At 37.4% G+C, this 19,442-nt stretch overlaps 1 protein-coding gene across 2 annotated transcripts in view; it reads right to left on the bottom strand.

Annotated features, from left to right (window-relative positions):
- Window positions 1–5,563: 5,563 nt before the first annotated feature.
- LOC105225090 (low-density lipoprotein receptor-related protein 6) overlaps window positions 5,564–19,442 on the bottom strand; it is a 131,415-nt gene continuing 117,536 nt past the window's right edge. For both annotated transcript variants that reach the window (XM_019989829.3, XM_019989828.3), the window contains exons 3-7: window positions 8,338–11,363; window positions 8,103–8,263; window positions 7,755–8,024; window positions 7,054–7,681; window positions 5,564–6,984 (exon numbers count right to left, since the gene is read on the bottom strand). In XM_019989829.3, the coding sequence (XP_019845388.1) occupies window positions 6,178–6,984; window positions 7,054–7,681; window positions 7,755–8,024; window positions 8,103–8,263; window positions 8,338–11,363 (4,892 nt within the window). In that variant the 3' untranslated portion in view covers window positions 5,564–6,177. The remainder of the gene's footprint in view (window positions 6,985–7,053; window positions 7,682–7,754; window positions 8,025–8,102; window positions 8,264–8,337; window positions 11,364–19,442) is intronic.

Genomic DNA, 19,442 nt, shown 5'->3' with positions numbered 1-19,442 from the left:
GTCAGACTTAAAGCCACACTGGTAGGGTCCAATCAATTTGTTGACGGTGGGCTTTAATCTTTCACATAATACAATCGATAGAACCTTAATTGCGATGTTGAGGAGGCTTATCTCACAGTACTTGGCGTAGATTGTAGGCTCTCTCTTTGTGGATTGGACAGAGCAAACTGAAATTCCAATCGTTTTGCATGCTTTCGTCCGACCGTATTTTACAAAGGAGCTGATGCATGATCCTGATCAGTTCTTCGCCGTCGTATTTGAAAAGCTCGGCCGGCAATTTGCTCTAATTGCATATACCGCTTAGTATTTTTCTAACTTCACTAATTTTCTTGCAGGGTATGATATCAGTCATTGACTTTCTTCCGCATGGCAGCTAGAGATGAAGCTGCTATCCGCTGCATTTGTGACGAAATTGGATTTGATTACTTGCGTCGTTGCCAATCTTTGCACCTTGGAAAATTACATTACTCAAATCAAGTGGATGTAGCTAACTGTAAATTACATATATTGTATACTTTATGATCTGTAATAGCAAAGGGTGATTACCAGAAGAAATTTTCTCTGCAAAAAACGCATTGCTGTATCACAGATTTTGATTTTAGGATTTCTTTCTGGAGAAATTGCCTTTGAAGACAGTGTATAGAAAAACTTTTTAATTGACAAGATAACTTCACGGAATCTTGCATGGAATATTGCCCAAGGAAAGCAAATGTCTAGATCGGATCGGATCGGTAGCATGTAGCTGCCATACAAACTGAACGTTCCGGATTAAGTACTTGTATGAAAAACTTGTTTATGTGTTGAGATATCATTAAAAAATTTCGCAAGGGCTTATTGTCTAAAACAATGCTGCAATATTCGAATAAAATTTTTCAGATCGGATCTGTGTAACATATATCGTCCCCTGCCACAGAAGCTGAAAGATCAAATTTAAGTTTTTGTATGGAAAACTTTTTTATTTGGCGATATATTTTATCGAAATTTCGCATATATTAATACTTAAAGAAAATTTATAATCTGTGAAGAAATGGTTAAGATCGGACCACCATATAATATAGGTGCCTTACATATTGAAAAATCAAAATTAAGTTCTTGTATGAAAAACTTTTTTATTTAACGGGTTATCTTCACGAAATTTTGGTATAGTTAATTGTTCAAGGCAACGTTGAAAATTTTGAAGAAGTTTTCAAAATCGAAATACTATAGCATATCGCTGTCATACAAACTGAACGATCCAAATAATGTTATTTCGTGGAAACGTGTGTATTTGTGAGCGGTGCAACCAAGATTAACTTTTTTTTATTGTTTTTTGACTTTTTTCGATCCAGGATATATGTATAAAAAATTATTTAAAAAAAATATTTAAAAACTAAAAAAAAATATTTAAAAATATTCAAAAAAAAAATATTTAAAAATATTAAAAAAATATTTTTAAAAATATTAAAAAATATTTTCCTATATCCATTACCTCAATTTTCATGATAGACAACCCTCAATAATTTTATTATACACTACTTACCTTCAGCTAACTTAATAAGCATAAAAAATTGTTTTTAAAATCATCAGCTTTTTTAATATTTTTAAATTGCTTTTGTATATATTTTCTTGTAAACATAGTTATATTTTTATACAATTAGTAATTTCACGCTTAATTTTATGAAAATTAACTACACTCACTAAACAACTAGGCTTATATTGAAAAATATATCTATATGTATACTTTTTGATTTCAATTGAATATTTCATTATAACTATAAATAAAGAAATCTAAGTAAAGATTTAACATTTGAAAGATGTATACATTTAGGTATTTATGTACAAATGCATGTAATTGTAACAATTGGTTGAAACGGGTGTAGAACAAATTATTGAGGCACTTTTTGGCATTAATAACAAATTAATTAAATGCTACGAAAAACTTACTTACAATTTGTAATGTGGCATTAGAGATTTTAAAAATATGAACTACGTATATTATGTACTATAACGGTAAAATAAAATATAAAAAATAACAGGAAATGGCAAAGGAATTTAGTGAAGCTGGAAATTTGAAAATGTAAAAATAAATAACATTGTTGTTGTGGCTAAACAAGTGATATTTGTAAAAACATTTTAGGTTAGAAGAAAACGTGAAACGTTTCTGGTGTGAGTTATATGTGTTTAGACTTAACGGATGCTAAAAAAAGCTCATACCTTTATATTTATATTATTACATTGGTGTACATTTAACAAACTTGTTTTGCTTTTTTTCTGTTTTTTTATTATTTTATAACTATTTTAATTGGGCTTATCTAACTCACGCTAACACAGCAGCAATCATTACACGTTTAGAGGCTATACAATTTTAGTTTTTTGTAGTTTTTATATATTCTTTTTAATTTTTTGTTGAATTTTTACAATTTTTTATTGTTTTTTTTTTTACAATTGTAGCACTGTTTTCAATCAAAAATTAACACACAATTTATATATTTCTGCTATTTCCGAAAATTATTTCGACAATTTTAATTACTTCAATTGAAAACAAAAATTATATTTAGAATTGTGAAAGGAAATAGACTTCATACATTTACTAAAAACCGCACTTAAAATATGTTCTAGATTGAAATATGTATGTGTATCGTCACCTAAAATGCGAAATAGCGTATGATCGAAAACAAATCGAAAATCGCTGTGAGCTATAAGAACCAGTATATAAACATTTACTAACCAAAACTAAAATTTTGTTTCAATATGAGTGTTTGATAACCAATTTATAACCAATACATAACCTTTTTATAACCAAAACTCAAATTTTGTTTCAATATGCGTGTTTGATAACCAATATATAACCAAAACTCAAATTTTGCTAATATGAGTGTTTGATAACCAATTTATAACCAATATATAACCTTTTTATAACCAAAACTCATTTTTTTTTCAATATGAGTGGCTTCTACTGAACCGTTTTTTCTTCGCCTGTAAATTTGCGAAAAGTGATGTTACGTTATTTTGCATTTTGGGTGACGATATACATACATATATATTTCGCCTTAGCCTTAATTTTGTGTTTAGTTTGAGCTTTACGATAGTATTTACAAATTGCCCAGCTTAATACTTATCGAATCACTTCATATACATACATACATACATATATATTTATCTATTTATTTACATATATGTCGTTTTGACATTTGTCTATTTATACAATTATTTTAAACTCATTTGTCGCCAGAGTAAAAAGTTTAGATTTGATAAAAAAAAAATTTAAATAATAAATGGCGAAGGTTCCATGAGCTGATTTATTACTTTGTAAAGGATAATTTTAAGTTAGTAAAGAATCTAAATACAATATATCTTCTACACAATACAATAGGTAGTATATACAATATATACTATGCGGAAAAAATTTGGCACATTTTTTACGTATATAAAATTAAATATTTTTGAAGACAAATCGACCATTGCAAAGTTACTTTTTATTTTTATTTTAATGATTATTTTTGATTTTTTATTTACTTTTTTATTTATTATTTCCTTTTTTATTTATTATTTCCTCTTTGATTTTTTATTTACTTTTTTATTTATTATTTCCTTTTTTATTTATTTATTTTTATTTTTTTGAAATCTCTAATATTTGGAAAACTAACTACCTATTTTTGTGTACTTTTATTTTGAATTCGTTCTTTAAACAATAATTTTTTTTTGTAATAATAAAAAATACTTTTTGATAAAAATACCGGATTTTAATAAAATCTAGTTTCAATTGTATTTTAATAAAAAAAAATATTTTGATAAAAAACAATTAATAAAAAGAAAATTTATTTTAATAAAAAACAAAAATAAATAGAAATTAAGTTACATATATTTTTAAAAAATATCTGTGTTTGAAATATGTTTTGTGTATCTTCTTCGCATTCGCAACAAAAAATAATAATAAAATGATTAAAAAATATTTTCATAATAAAAAAAAAAATACGGAAAAAATTTTTAATAAGAAATTTTAACAAAAACAAAAAAATATAATTTTCCTTGAAATACTATCTTGCGTATTTGAAATATTTTTATCAAACAAAAATTTTTATAATTTTTTTTAATTAAGGAAGAAATTATTAAACTTCTTTAATTAAAAAAAATAATAAAAAATCATTTTGATAAAAAAATAATAAAAAATAATAAAGAAAATAATAAAAAACATTTTTGATAAAAAATCTTCGTTAATTAAAGAAAATAATAAAAAATATTTTTGATAAAAAATTTTTAAAAAATTAAACTTCTTTAATTAAAGAAAATAATAAAAAATAATTTTTGATAAAAATAATGTTTTTTTTTAGTTTAGTTTCGATTGTATTTTAGTAAAAAAATATTTTAATAAAAAACTCATTTTAATAAAAAAAAAATTAATTAAAAGTTAAATAAAATTCAATTAAAATTTTTTTTTGATAAAAAAAATAACAATAAAAAAATGAACAAAAAATCATAAAAAAATCATTTTGATAATAAATATTTAAAAATACAAAAAAAAATATTTTAATCAAAAAATATTTAATAAAAAATTAATTTTGATAAAAATTATTTAATAAGAAAATTAATTTTAATAAAAAACAAAAAGAAAAATTAATAGAAATTAAAATATATTTTTTCAAAAATACTATTTTCTAAGTACTTGTCATTAAAATACAATCTTGGAGTAGTAAATAATTTTGAGATCTTACGGATATTTAAGTTAGCATATGGAAATATAAACGAAAATAGTTTTTATTTAATATGAATGATTACCTTTCAATATGAGATAACTTCAATTTCAAAAAAAAATTGAAATATTAAAAAAAAAATTAAAAAAAAAATTAATTTCGAAAAAAAAAATTAAAATAAAAAAATTTAAAAAAATAGTTAAAAAAAAAAATTAAAAAAAAATTAATTTCAAAAAATTAAAAAAAAAAATTAATTTCAAAAAATTAAAACTAATTTCAAAAAATTAAAATTAATTTCAATAAATTAAAATTAAGATAAAAAAACTTAAAAAAAAAAAAATTCAAAAAATCAAAATTCAGAAAATACCGAATAATAACTTCAAATTCAAAAACAAAAAATGCGGAGGTGATAAATATGAGTGTTTACTATTTTCAATTATTAATGACAACCTCAAATTTGAAAAAATGGAAATATAAACTAAAATGATTCCTGCTAAATATAAGTGATTGATTTTCAACTATTTGTGATAACCTCTAATGCCAAAATGAATTGCAATAAAAAATAACGAATAATAACCTCAAATTTAAATAAAAAAATTTTTAAATAAAAAAAAGAAATAAAAAAAAATAACAAATAACAAATAAAAATAAAAAAGTGAATAACCTCAAATTAATAAAAAAAAAAATTTTGAATAAAAACTTAAAATTCGAATTGAAAAAAAAAAATAATAATAATAAATAGAAATAAAAATAAAAAAGCAAATAACCTCAAATTAAAGTAACAGAAAGCGCAAAAACTTAATAACCTAGAATTAAAAAAAAGAAACTGAATAAAAACCTTTCCCAAAATAAAAAAAATGCTGAATGAAAACAGGAAAAAAAATTTTGAATGATAACCTCAAATTCAAAATTCAAAAAAGTGCTGAATTATAACAATATCTGTATACAAAACGGCCGTTTTTGTAGAATTTCTAAACTTAGTACTTGAATCTACAATTTATTTTAAAACGAAAAGCAGAAAAAATATGTTAAGGAAATTTCAAAATTGATACTTTAATCTATAATTTCGTTAAGGGTCAGAGTTTATAGCAGCTAGATAGTGACAAGTGCATATTATCAAACAATATACACAAATATACAGCATATACATATGTACATACTAGTATATTCGCAACAAACGCACAAATTTCATATTAACTACACTTAGGACTAATGAATACTCGTTAAAAGTAACGGTATAAGTAAACGGAAGCATTTTTTCATGATATGAACGTTACGTCATTGCAATTGGCATTAAACTAAGTTACATTTTCAAACACAGTAACGCATACTTATATGGAAACATATGCGCAAACACACAAACAAACACTAAAGTCAGCATTAAACCGTTATAAATGTTTAAATGCGATTTTAACGCTCAAAAAAAATTAACAGACACACATATACTTATGCACAACACACGCACATTTGGGCTTAATATTATTTTTTACAAGTAAATCTCGAAATGTTACGTGAAACCACGGCTGGGCGATTGCACTGGCGATGGCGGCGGCGGCAACGGTGAGAAATATGTTGACGAACGCGACGACGGCGACGGCGGACACGACGACTCCGGCACTATTCGCACATCGCTGTGATAGTGGGAGCGTGGCGTCGGCGGCGGCGGATATGGCTCACTATCATACTGATATTGCATGCATATGACCGCCGATGATGAGGAAATTTTCGTAGCACCATTGCTATTGTTGCTATTCGATTTGCTGGTGTAATTCGAATCGGACTCGTCGCAAATGTCCGTGGAGCAGGGTGTTGGCGGTGGTGGTTGATTTATGATGCGATAATGACGATAAGGGCGACGTGAGCGTGTCGCTGGCGAGGGTGGCGGATTAATGGGATAAGCGCCCATGCTGCTGCCATTGGTGGTTGAACTGGAGGCGCCGGTAATGTGATTGCGATCATACGAGTTGATGCTGTTGCGTGAATTCAGCGTGGACATGCGCATTGCGTCGGCCACAGAGGCGATTTTCGAAACGCGTTGTGATTTCGAGAGTGTAGATGGTGAGAGTGGATCAGATGCCTGATCATCTTTGGGTTCGTTGCGACTTTTGCCGATGCGAGTGCGGCAAACCTGTAGCAGGTAGACTATGGAAAAAATGATGACGATGGTGGCAAAGATGAGTATCATGAAGGCTTTCTTATCCGATGCAGGCGCCATGGCGCGTGTATTCGGTTGCAAGCACATTTCGGCAGATTCATCGGCGCCATCGGCACAATTTTCCCAACCGTCACAAACTAGTGTGGCCGAAATGCAGACCTGTAAACAAGCGTTTAGGTTATAGAAAACTAAACACTTCGTGCAAATATGGAAATAGCAGCAACTTACCTTATTGCTGGGGCATTGAAACTCGCCCGGCCGCTTGCAGCAGTCCGCCTCATCATGTCCATTCGCACAATTTGTAGTGCCATCGCAAACTAGATCTTTATCGATACATTCGCCCGACTGGCAACTGAATAAATCCGGTCGACATGTGGGACAGCCAACCTCATCGGATTTATCCGGACAATCGCTTTGGCCATCACAGCGCCACGAGGCTGGTATGCAATCCTTATTCGTATCACTGCTGGAGCCATCACCCTTGACGGGCGCCGCACAAGTGAAATGATCGGGGCCACAGGCGGGCAAAGCGCCGCAGTTCTGTCTATCCTCGAGCAACATGAGACTCTTCGGACAAGAGCAAATATCACGCGCGCGTCCCTCTGATGAAGCGATACATATGTGTGAGCATTTGGTGCGACTGTGTAGACAGGTATGATTGCGAAACAGTTTCGACTCTGGCGTCCAAACGGCGACAATATCGGTAATTTGTGGCAGACGTTGTATTTCCGGTCGACGACCATCACCATTGACGGTTATACGCTCCACGCCGGTCTTATCATCCAACCAATAGACGAAACCCTGCAGTGCGGCTAGCGAGATGACTTGCGAGATTTGCGTGGAAACCAGAATTTTTCTAAAACAAACGCGAGAGGTGAAGAAGCTTATAAAATATACCGTTATGTGCTAATTTCGTTGTGTCAACTTACTTATTTTTGCCATTTATGTCCATGGAGTCGATGCGCTTGCCATGCGCATAGTAGACCATATCGCTTTGCTGATCCACCGCCAGTGCTGTGACGCCTTCCAACTTAAAGGCGAGCACTACACGCTCAGCGCCATCAATGCGCGAACGTATGATGGCTTGCTGACTGCCCACATCGGTCCAAAAGAGTAGACGCCGCATGGCGTGTACGGCAATATTGCGCGGTTTCTCCGAGTCGCCAGTATCGATTACGCCTATTGAATCGCCGTCGAATCTGTGGAAAATTATTATTATTAAGTATTAGAAATTAGATGTGAACTTTAAACTTCTCCGATCTCACGATCTCACATACCTCGTTACATTAATGGTGTTTGCGTACGAGCAGGACCAGAAGAGCAGACGACCAATCACATCAATGGCAATATCAAAAGGCTGCGCACCCGAACCTACCAAGATCTTAATGTAGCTGCTGTTGGCGAGTGAGCGTTTAATGCTATGGCTGCGACCCTCAACCTGTTGAATACGAGCGTTCAGTGGTATTAGTATTGAAGACGTGTTAGCTAAAGCGACCAATCGACTCAACTCACCCAAAAAATGTTATGCGAAATTGGATCATATTCCACGGCGCGTATATTCTTTCCCACCACAGGCAGCGGTACATTCGGACAATCGCTGGTGTTGGGCAACAGCCGGCCGAAGCTATTACGCTGACTATAGACGATGTAGTTTCTGGGTGGCAGGCAAGACACATTATCCTTAGCCAAAGTGTAGTGCGTTGGGCAGGCGCACACCATGCCACGACGTGTCGGTTGCGCTAAACACAAATGCGAGCAGCCGCCATTGTTGATCGTGCATGGATTGGTGCCCACCTGGCGATTTTGATAGAATATTAACAGCGAACGTATATAAGTCATGCCGCTGTGCACGAGACTACGATTTTGTCCAGTTATTTTGTGTACGCGTTCAATGTCACCCGTATTCCAATCACTCCAGTAGACATAATCTTGATATAGCGACATCGCACAGGGTTCGTCGACATCGGTGTTGATCAGTACCTGACGCTTTTTGCCATCCCAGTCGGCAGATTCGATTTTTGTTGGACCCGATTGTGTCGCCCAGTAGAGCCGCCGTGTTTCTGGATCCAATGTGAGTACAGTGGCATGATTCGCACCCGATATAATTGTTTGCAGTTCAGAGCCATCCATGCCGGCACGCCTAATCGAATCCGATGGTGATTCGATCCAATACATATAACCGCGTTTGGGTTCCAATACCAACGAACGCGGTTCTTCGACGCCCTTCCAAAGCAGCACGCGGCGACTGGTGCCGTCTAAACGTGCAACTTCAATGCGTCGCGCTTCCGAGTCGGTCCAGTAAATGTTATGCGCCAGCCAGTCGACCGCAATGCCCTCCGGACATATCAGACCAGTATCAATAATACGTTGTACGAAAGAACCATTCAGAAATGCGCGAAAAATACATTTTGACTTCTGATCCGTCCAATAGATGCGTCTGTCCGCCACATCCACATCCAAAGCGTACGTATCACGCACATCCTTAAACGGTATCTTTTCATCATTGTGATTACCTTCATTGTTGTCAATGGAAATGCGTCCAATGTGCTCTTGCCGCGAGAAAAGCAAATATGCTTCTGGTATGACGCATGTCTTCTTATCGTTCGCCAACTCGTATTCGATCGAACAACGGCAGACGTAGTCACTGGGCCGGTTAAGGCAAAGTTGTGAGCAGCCGCCATTGCGTACCGCACATGCGTTCGAACCCTTGACGTCACGTAAACGCGATACTTTCAGTCCCATGAGGTCTGGATATTGATCAACGACGACGATACGATTGTTGCCGGTAATTTTATGTGCGCGATCGATGGCACGTCGTTGCCAATCGGTCCAGTAAAGATAGTCATCCAGTAAACTCAAGCCAAACAAATGCTTCAGATTGTCACTTATGACGACACGCCGATCAGAGCCATCCATATTGGCGACTTCGATTTTATCGGTTTTGCCATCACACCAGTAAATGGTTTTCGCTTCAATATCCAAAGCTATACCGTTGGGCCAACCAAGGTCTTCGGATACAAGCACCACACGTTCGGAACCATCCAGTGATGCACGCTCAACCTTGGGTTTCTTTTCGTTCCAATCACTCCAGAACATCCAACCAAGCGAGGGTGCCAGCGCAATGGCACGTGGTTCTTCTAGATCTTCATAGATCAGTACTTTACGCGCCGTACCGTCCAAACGACATACCTCTACACGATCTGTAACTGTGTCGGTCCAGTAAAGATTGCGCGCGAGCCAATCCACCGCCAAACCGTCGGGATGGCGCACTTCGGACGTCACAAAATCTTGTATGGCTGTGCCGTCTGGATGTGCGCGACGTATCGCATACGCCTCTACATCCGACCAATAAATGTACTCTTCCACCGGATCATAGTCGATTGCAATTGCATACCGCACTTTACCCAATGGCAATGGAAATACGGTAAAGTCCGGCATATCCAAAGAAATTTTGCTAAGCAGACCGCGTTGCACGATGAATAACATTTCACGTGAGCCATTTGCGCAAGTTGTTTCTGTTTCCAATTGCACACCCGTCGGACAAGCGCAACTATAACCCTTTGCATTTGTTGAAAGCAGACAAATGTGTGAGCAATTGCCGTTGTTATGCACGCAAGGGTTATCTTCGAACGGCTGTAGCGAGGGATCCCAAGTGCGCAAGGTAATCGGTGCTTCCGGTGTATCGATGAGCTCGCGCAACTCGCGTGTTTTTATATCGAAAGTATTTAGTGAACCGCCCTTAGACCAATCGGTCCAAAACAGACGATTGTTGAAGTATGTTACACTATACGGATAATCCAAGTTACCAACAACTGTACGACGATTGCTGCCATCAAATTTCATGACATCGATAAATTTTAAATGACCATCCGCCCAGTAAACGACATCATTCTTCAAATCAACGGCCAAACCGTTTGGCCAAAAGATATTATCCTTCACGATTGTCATGCGTGTCAATGGATCACCATCCATGCTGGCGCGTTCTATTCTTGGATACTCACCCCAATCGGTCCAAATGAGTAGACGCTTTGAAGGTACCACCGTAATAGCGCGCGGCTGATCCAAATCCGTCCAAAAGAGCACCTTCTGATATTTACCATCCAACGTGGCTACTTCGATGCGATTTCTTTCGCCATCCGTCCAATACAACTTATCCGTATACCAGTCGATGGCGAGTCCTTCGGGTTTATCGAGACCCGCAGATATCACAGTTTGTTTGGGTGCCTTTACCAACGGCACCGAAGTATTAACATTTATACATTCGATAACCTCGCGTCCACAATCAGCCCAACAAATTAGATTGCGTGCATAATAGAAATCGATGGCCATCGTTTCGGTGAGATCTTTGACGATGACTTCGATTTGTGGACTACCAGTCGGTCGTGTAATGTTCGCGACTTGTATGTCATGATATGTGGTGAATAGCAGTGTTGAGGGCATAAACGACGAAGCGCTTGCACTGCTGGGCAATGCGGAAGACGATGAAAAGGAAGAAATAGCGGTTGAAGACGCTGTGGATAATGCGGGTGAGATGTGACCTAGAAAGAAATGAAGAAAAGAATATATTTGCTTAGTATTGATGTCGTCATATTAAAAATCTAAAAAATACCATAATAAATAAAGAATGAGAAGACTGTTAGTCCATTAAGGGATCTGGGCATTTTTTCACTGCATTTGAGGAAACCCTAAGAGACTTTAGTGGATTCCCAGTCGCTTAGCTAACTGTTTATAAAAATAGATTTTGTGTTGTGAGCACACTTTATGTCAGAACAAGACATCTACTTTCTTCATTGTTGTGATTGGAAGACACTGCAGTGGTCTGGTAACTGGAATGCGATTCTGGTATTTAATTTTCCTGAAAAGACACCGGGGAAGCAGAGAAAGAGGAAGAGCTCGACTCCCTTTGAAAGATTAGGTGAAGAAAACCTGGCTGTACTTAGAATATCCAACAGCGAAAAGGAAGAACGACTGTTGTAGACACGGCTATAACCGCGTAAGAGGTGCCTACGCCGATAAAAAAGAAGAAAAGACGCCACCGCCCAGTAGATTACATAGTCTGGACCCTTCTCTATAGATACTTATCACTGCGTATCTGTCCAACTCACCACTTTCGCATTCTTTTCTGGAAGGGAAGTCAATATTGGGGATCGAAGTATTGGATTTCGATAGTCCGTGTATTGGGCAGAAACGGGAACGTACTAAATATCTTAGAATCCTAGAATCTTAGAACCTTAGAATCCTTAGATGCCTCATATCGAGGATTCTTTCAGTCCAACTGCTGGCTTCGCTGCCAGCTGCTTAGAGAACAAGTTTGTGGGCAGTAAATGTAAAATAAACGTCCATTGCCTGACTTGGCGTTGTTCAAAGAGCTCCACTACCGCATATACCAACCAGCTGCTCTTTGTATGCTTTTCATTTGTCTTACAATGTATTTTATTTCCATTACTGATTAACCTATTTCATAATCGGACTTCCAACTGCTGAGCCAGTGAGTTACCCGGGGCGTTAGTCAGTTTCTGAGCCCCACCGTTCTTTTACAGGTGAAAGATGCTGTCGCTGCTTGCTTTACCCTGGGGGTTTAGTTTTCATGAAAGCTTCCTATCTAAAATTAGTCCCAAGAAGCTTGTTTGAAGGTTAAAGAAAATCGAATTTCTCCAGTCCAGTGACCAGTTCTGACGTTCAACATGATTTTCGGTATAGTTATCTGAGACTTTTAAGGCAATTGGTATGAGATGATGCTGCGAACACTACAAAATGGGGACTTATAGCTCTCTTGACATTGGCTGTGATAATAGTGTCTCAAGTGCTGTTTCGGAGCTTCAGACTTCGTTCAAAGCTCCACTCATTCTCTTTAATGCCACATATTCTTACAGAATCGCTAGCACACTCTTGGCTGGTTGGTTGCCTTGTTGAAGAGGCGCAGCAGCGCGACCGCATTTAAACCAACCTAAGGCTCTTTATGATCCCGGAAGATAATCAAATCAAGTCTTATCCATCAACTCAGCGGATTTTCCAAAGAAAACCCTGATTTTTTCTACCCCAGCTGCTCAACGTCTTCTAAGTTGGAACATTGGGAGCCGTGACAGATTATCTCATCTCAGCCGGTTAAGGATGAGAGTTCGCCAATACAATATTCTAGTGTCTCATCCTCCGCCGCACATGCTCTGCATTCTGCCGAAACACGGACGTTCACGGTTTAAAAAAAATGTTCAGTGCTTCCAAAGTTGAAACACTGGGAGCCGTGGAAGATACCTCGTCTCAACATTATGCTCTGCATTCCGCCGTAGCACGGACGCTTACGCTTTAAGAAAACTCTATCAAAATGAGAAAAATTTAGAACGTAATAGGGGAAGCGCACCCTAACTAAACTCCGAATGCAGTGTCTGCGTGAAGAATAGGCCCAATTAGAAATTAAAAAACAATAAGCGCTGCTGCATCAACGCTTACTACGAAATTCACGCACGATGGACGGAGTGACTGACTTCAGCAACACTTCGAGTACCACCAACCAAGCAATCCATAAGTCAAGCGAAGCATTGGAGTCACGACAGCAAGCAAGCAAACAGGCAACGAAGCAGCATACAAATACACTACACGGGCATTGAATTGAATTGAAATTCCAACACACAATAAAACGGAGTGCTCAAGTGGTGAATATGTGGCTGTGGCTCCTCAAGCTGTGCTTACCAGCAGACAGCCACGCACCCTTATTAAATGCCATACATTCATACATATGTACATATGTGGCTGCTGCAGCGCCTTGCTGCGCATTATATTGTTCTTGCGTCTAACAATATGCCAACAGTTGGTATGTGGCACACATTTGCTGCCGCTGCTGTAGATGGTGATGGTGCTCATGCTGTTGCCACATTGCTGCAACATCATTAACTATGCAGCAGTCATGCCAGTTGCTTGCTATGGACATAAGCTCCACCAAGGATGCTTGCCACCAGCTGCCTACCCACCCACCACACACCTACCATACAAGCCGCCTACCCACCACACCAGCCTAACATCCAAATCTACCTCAGCTGATCTAATTGCAAATGAATGAATGCATTTTTTGTGGCATGGATTACGTTAGGGAGCTCAAGCAGCAGCCACCTCATGCACAGCGCCTAAATAAACTGCAAAACTAACAAAAACAAAATTGGAAAAACAACAACTCGCAAGCGAGCAGCAATCATAATAACATGCCAAGCAAACAAATGGCGAAAAAAAAGTATGTTGAAATATCAACAAGGATAAACTAACCGCAGCACAATGTTCGACTGTTTGTTGGGCGTGCCCACACTGCCACCCTGCCACGCAGCCGACACGGTTGGTGCACGTTGGCACGCGTGATAAAATGAAGCAAAATATTTGCATGCGTGTATTGAATGAGTGGATGCGTTGAGTACCCGCAGGAGCGACCAAGCGTGCAGCTAAGTGGGTCTCCATGCAGCAGCAACACAACACTGCTGGTTGGGTATTGTGCGCCAGGCACACTTATGCAACCAACCGCCACAGCTCCACGCTACACATTATCACCTGCCACCCACCACCCTTTACACATTACCGTTATTCACAGCTATGCATGTTGGCTGCTGGTAATTGCACGCTGCTTAGCTGTGTGTTGCTGCTGCGAAGGACACGGAAGTGGGAGTCAATGCAGTGTGCGCGGCATAAAATGTATTTGAATACGCATTGTTTGGCATTAATGCGTCGCTGGTGGTGCGCATTCAATTTGCATAAAGATAGTCAACAAGGCGAGAGTGGGTATTATGCAATGCACTCATCATATTTGCACGCATTAATATTTAGAAATGTGCGAAGGACTCAAGCAGTTAGTTAATACATACATACATATATTGCTATACATCTAGCGGTGAGAGAGAGGAAAGTGAATGGTTGGCTTGAATGCTGCGCGCATAAAACAAAAATAAAAATATAACATATTTCATAATGAAACCTTGAAACAATATAACATATGTATATAATGTTGATAGAAATCTTAATTAAGATTTTAATAAGATATAGTATGCTGTAAGAAAGGGTATTAAAATCAGAAAATAGTTGGATTTGGGTCACCAACATACCCTTTCTTTTAGGTATACATCTAATATCACGAGATGGAAGACTTTTCTGAGCTTTCCCTACCAACATATAGTCTACAAATTGCAGGCCGTCTCTGAAAAGCCAGTGGATCTGAGCAGAGCGTTTTCCTATCAAAACAAGTAAAATCGTTAATTTCGAACGATTCCGGTTCCGTAGTTACAATTGGTGCTTTTTTATAATTTAAAAGTGTATAAAAAGATATTTGTCTTGATTTTGATCGTTTGCTCTTTAATTGTCTTGATTTTCATTGTTCGGTTAGTATATGCTATAGCGATCCAAACTGAATACTTTCTTCGGAAGTTTTCTTCGTTTCTATGCACCTTTGCCTTGGACAACAGTCTACAAGTACGAGTATGTCAAATTTGGTGCAGATATCTTAATAAATGAAAAAGTCTTTCCTACAAGCACTTGATTCTGATCATTCAATTTCTTTCTATTTATTTAATTTCTTCGTTGATTGTAGCGATGCTTTGTATAATAATTATTATTGATATCGATTATAATTGATGCCAAAATTTCATGAAGATATCATGTCACATTAAAAAAGTTTTCCTTACAAGTACTTGGGTTTGATTGGTCTGTTTGTATGGCAGCTCAATGCCAGAGTTGTCTGATATCGGCGGTTTTGACAAATAAGTAGTCGCTTGTTGGGAAAAGAACCTGTGTAAAGTTTCAGTTGGATATCTCAAACACCGAGAAAATAGTTCGTGTATTTACAGGTATAGACGGGCACACAGACGAACATGGCCAAATGGACTCAGCACGTCGCACTGATCATTTATATATTACATATACCCTGTTCAAGGTATAAGTATGCTCGATGGTCTTAGATTAGATTTGATAAATAAATGAAGATTGCACCACGACCTTAGGTTTATAGTGTCGCCTCCTAAATCACATCCTATACTGATAAATTGATAAATTTCTCTCAGTATATTGATAAATTCCAATACACTGCTAGGTACAATTGAGGAGATGTGATCCTTATTTAGAAATATGAATCCAAGGGCCTTTATACTGCGCCTACAGACTGCTGTGTAGTCAATTAGCAGGTATTCTGGAGCTTCGCGCTTCACGTCGCAGAACCGGCAGTTCGCACAAAAAGCTAGGCGTATATTATATAAGTGCTTCTTGAGCTTATAATGGTCAGTGTAAAAGACGACGAGTAGCCAGAGTTTGTCTTTTGGGAGGTTGATTACAGAGTGAAACCTTTTAAGGTTATAACCATCCATTAGCAATTCGACTATGTCGCATGTCCTGGAGTTGTTGCCAATAGCCCTCCCTACCTACTCCTACACCCTTGCGGAGCAGCTCCTTTATGGTATGGTGATCAAACGCAATGAAAGGTTCGATTCTTACGATGTCGGTGGCTGCTGCGGACGGAGCGAGCTTATCAGCCAGTTCACTCCCCGCTTTTAGCTTTGCGACCTGGCACCCAGATAAGGTGCACTTGGTTACGATCTTATAGATTTTTCTGTCGTTCTATACACACCTCCACCAATAGCAATTTGATATCGAACGAAGAGATCGCTTCAAGTCTTACTTTACATTACATTTCGAAGTGTTAACGATTTCTACTTAAGGCATTACATTATACGACTCCAGACTCCGGGGAAACTAATTTTGTGTAGCTACAATGCCGACACCATAAATTTGTATTTATACTCGAATCTAGTACGATATTATATTTTTATTTTGGATTTATTAGAACCAAATTGCTTCGCTGAGGTCGTAGTTCTCTAGCTAAACCGGCCCTACTCTCCATTGATACTAGAGAAAAGAGGTCATCGGCAAATGAAAAAAGTTCTATATGAATGTTGTAAGCAACACGAAATATCTTAAACTTATATTAGTTCAAAAGTTTAATTTCTAAGGCAAAAAGAGTCTATGGGATACCTTTAACCTTGTAAAGTCCCATATTTTTGACTTTTTCTGCGATAAAGGCGAAACGCAAGAAAGTCGGCTGAAAAAATGTTATAGTTTTTAGAGCCCTGAGGCTATAACAGTCAATCACACGCAATGTGGGGCTCGTCGTTTTCATTTCTATGATTTTGATACCCAAGATGCACTACGCCTATCGTCGAAAATAAAGTTCCACAAAATCGGAATCGCCGACTCCGACCGTCTGTTTAGATTTACCACGAGCTAACTATTTGGAACCATTTAAAACCGGGTGGATACAAATTGATGCTCATAGCATGGATCTCATAACGAGTTATCAGAAGATAACTCAAGTACCGAATTTCCACCTTCAAGTCGTTTCCATATCGCAAGAAAAGCTATACATTTCAAAAGCGGACAATTACTGTTGATGAAAAGAAGTGAAAAGAGACGACAATGGCAAGCGGAAACGGCAGGATTGACTATCAAGAAGATTTTGCTTTATATTTGTAGTGACTGGCAGAGTATTAACTACTGTCAGCTACTCTCCCACGGCCAGACTCTTAATTTTGACCTGAGCTATCAACAATATTTGGACCTTCTGTAAGGAGCAACCGCCCACAAGCGTTCTCTACCTGATAATAAAAGAGGAATTAGGTTCTAACAAGACAACACAAAGTTACATATATCGTTTATCGCCTTATCGATACTGACTCGTCATATCGATACTGGCTCGACTGAGGAGATTGGTCCAGAACTGACACCAAGTTGTAATAACTACATACATTTTCTGTCTATGGCTTATGATTCAATGATCTTTTAAACACTTTACCTAAGGGAACAACCGAAATCAGATGTAAAATTTTGTATATGCCCTTCTGAAAACGGTAATAATATACAAAATTTACTAGGTACTGTCAAAACATTTAATTCACAGCTGCGAAATTGAGTTCTATAAAAAATCAAGTTAGCAATTGCAAGCTCAAATCAACTGAAGGAAGTTTATTTTGGAACCTCCCCAAAAATAAGTGCTTAAAAAGTGGTAAAACTTACATATAACGACGCTGCAGAGTGCTCACCATCTACTTTTCTCTCTAACAATTGGAGACCTCTGCAGCTCTTATGAGGCTATAGGTATGCAAAATATATTATAACGCTTGTACATACATAGGCACACATTTCTAAATAAAATACCTGCATTATTCGCATCAATCAACCAACGAAATGCTTTCACTGCATATGTAGACTGAATGTTGAAGACTGTCAACACAAGAGGCACGGTCGATGTGTCTCAGCTTTAATGCACGAGGCGGCATCCACAGTGCGGCGACGGCGTTGAGTGCGGCGAGCGGTGGAAGCATGAAGAAATGGAAACAGGCAACAATCATTGCAAGGGTTTGCAGTGCACAAAATGAGACCGTCGAGGGAATGAAGGAAGGACTATGGTGGTGGTGTGTTGTTGCTGGCTTAGTCACATGAACACATTGGCGAACAACGTTGCCTGTAAATTACGTGCCGCCTGTACTGCGCGCCGTTGCTGTTGCTGTTGCAAGCATAGCATTGGGGACAACCTTCGCGTGAGCAATAATGCCTACAACAATAATAACACCAACAACGACAACAACAACCATGATGGGCATCAGCATTAACAAGTGGTGTGACGAAAAAATAGCAGCCATCAACAAATAAAATAAAACAACAACGAAAAATGGCAAAAAAGGGACTCACAACAGGCGTCTACCTGCAACAGCATGAATTAAAATGCAACGCAATGAATATTTTAATAATTAATGCGACAACAACAGCAGCAACCAGCAATGGCAACCCTCAATGGCTACAATATATAGTAGCAAGGAGCTTTGGAGACGGGAAATTTTCAACTGACCGGGGGGTTGGAGACTTACGCGAGTGTGAATGAAGGATTTGCGACGAAAAAACCATTGGGGGAGAATGCTGAAGTGCACTACTGGAAACACGTAAGCACGTAAATTTTGCGGACGAGTGGAAGTGAGGTCTTAAGCTCAGGGCGAAGGAAGCCAGGCAGCCGAGAGCCAGCCATATTAAAGGTGACTAAGATGAAGATGTGTGGAGCGGCAGATTAGTTGACATAATTCGGATGACCGCATAAGTAAAATTAAGAATAAGATACGCATATAATTAGAGATAATATTATACAGCAATAAGACCAACCGATCCAAATTGAGGCTGTGAGTAGCTACACTGTGCGCGTCCCTCACATCAGTTACATATTATATCAAAATTTAGTATTCAAGTGTTTATATAAATTCTAAGCAGTTGCAATAAGAACGGTGTCCATGAAGTTGGCAGCGCCTTCTATACATTCCTGAATATAACGTCCACCATGCATCCCATCGAGATTAGAATGCTGCGCAAATGCCACGAATTGAAGTGTTGTGGCTTGTGGCTTGCAAATAAAACAAAAATAAAACGAAATTGTTTGCCTATTCCCCCTCTAAGCAAAAAATTTTAATGTGGGGCCAGGCCATTAGGGCGTATTATAATTTTATGCGCAAGAAAGCTTGCTTGCTTGCAGTAAATGGGCGAAAATGTATGTAGTAGGCATTCAGCGTACAGGTGACAAGAAGAGGGTGCCTGCGAAGGGCAAATAGTTGTTGCAG

This window comes from Bactrocera dorsalis, chromosome 3 (assembly GCF_023373825.1).
Source record: "Bactrocera dorsalis isolate Fly_Bdor chromosome 3, ASM2337382v1, whole genome shotgun sequence".
Taxonomy (NCBI): domain Eukaryota; kingdom Metazoa; phylum Arthropoda; class Insecta; order Diptera; family Tephritidae; genus Bactrocera; species Bactrocera dorsalis.
The sequence above is the reverse complement of the archived record's forward strand: the minus strand, read 5'-3'. Positions and strand labels throughout refer to the sequence as shown.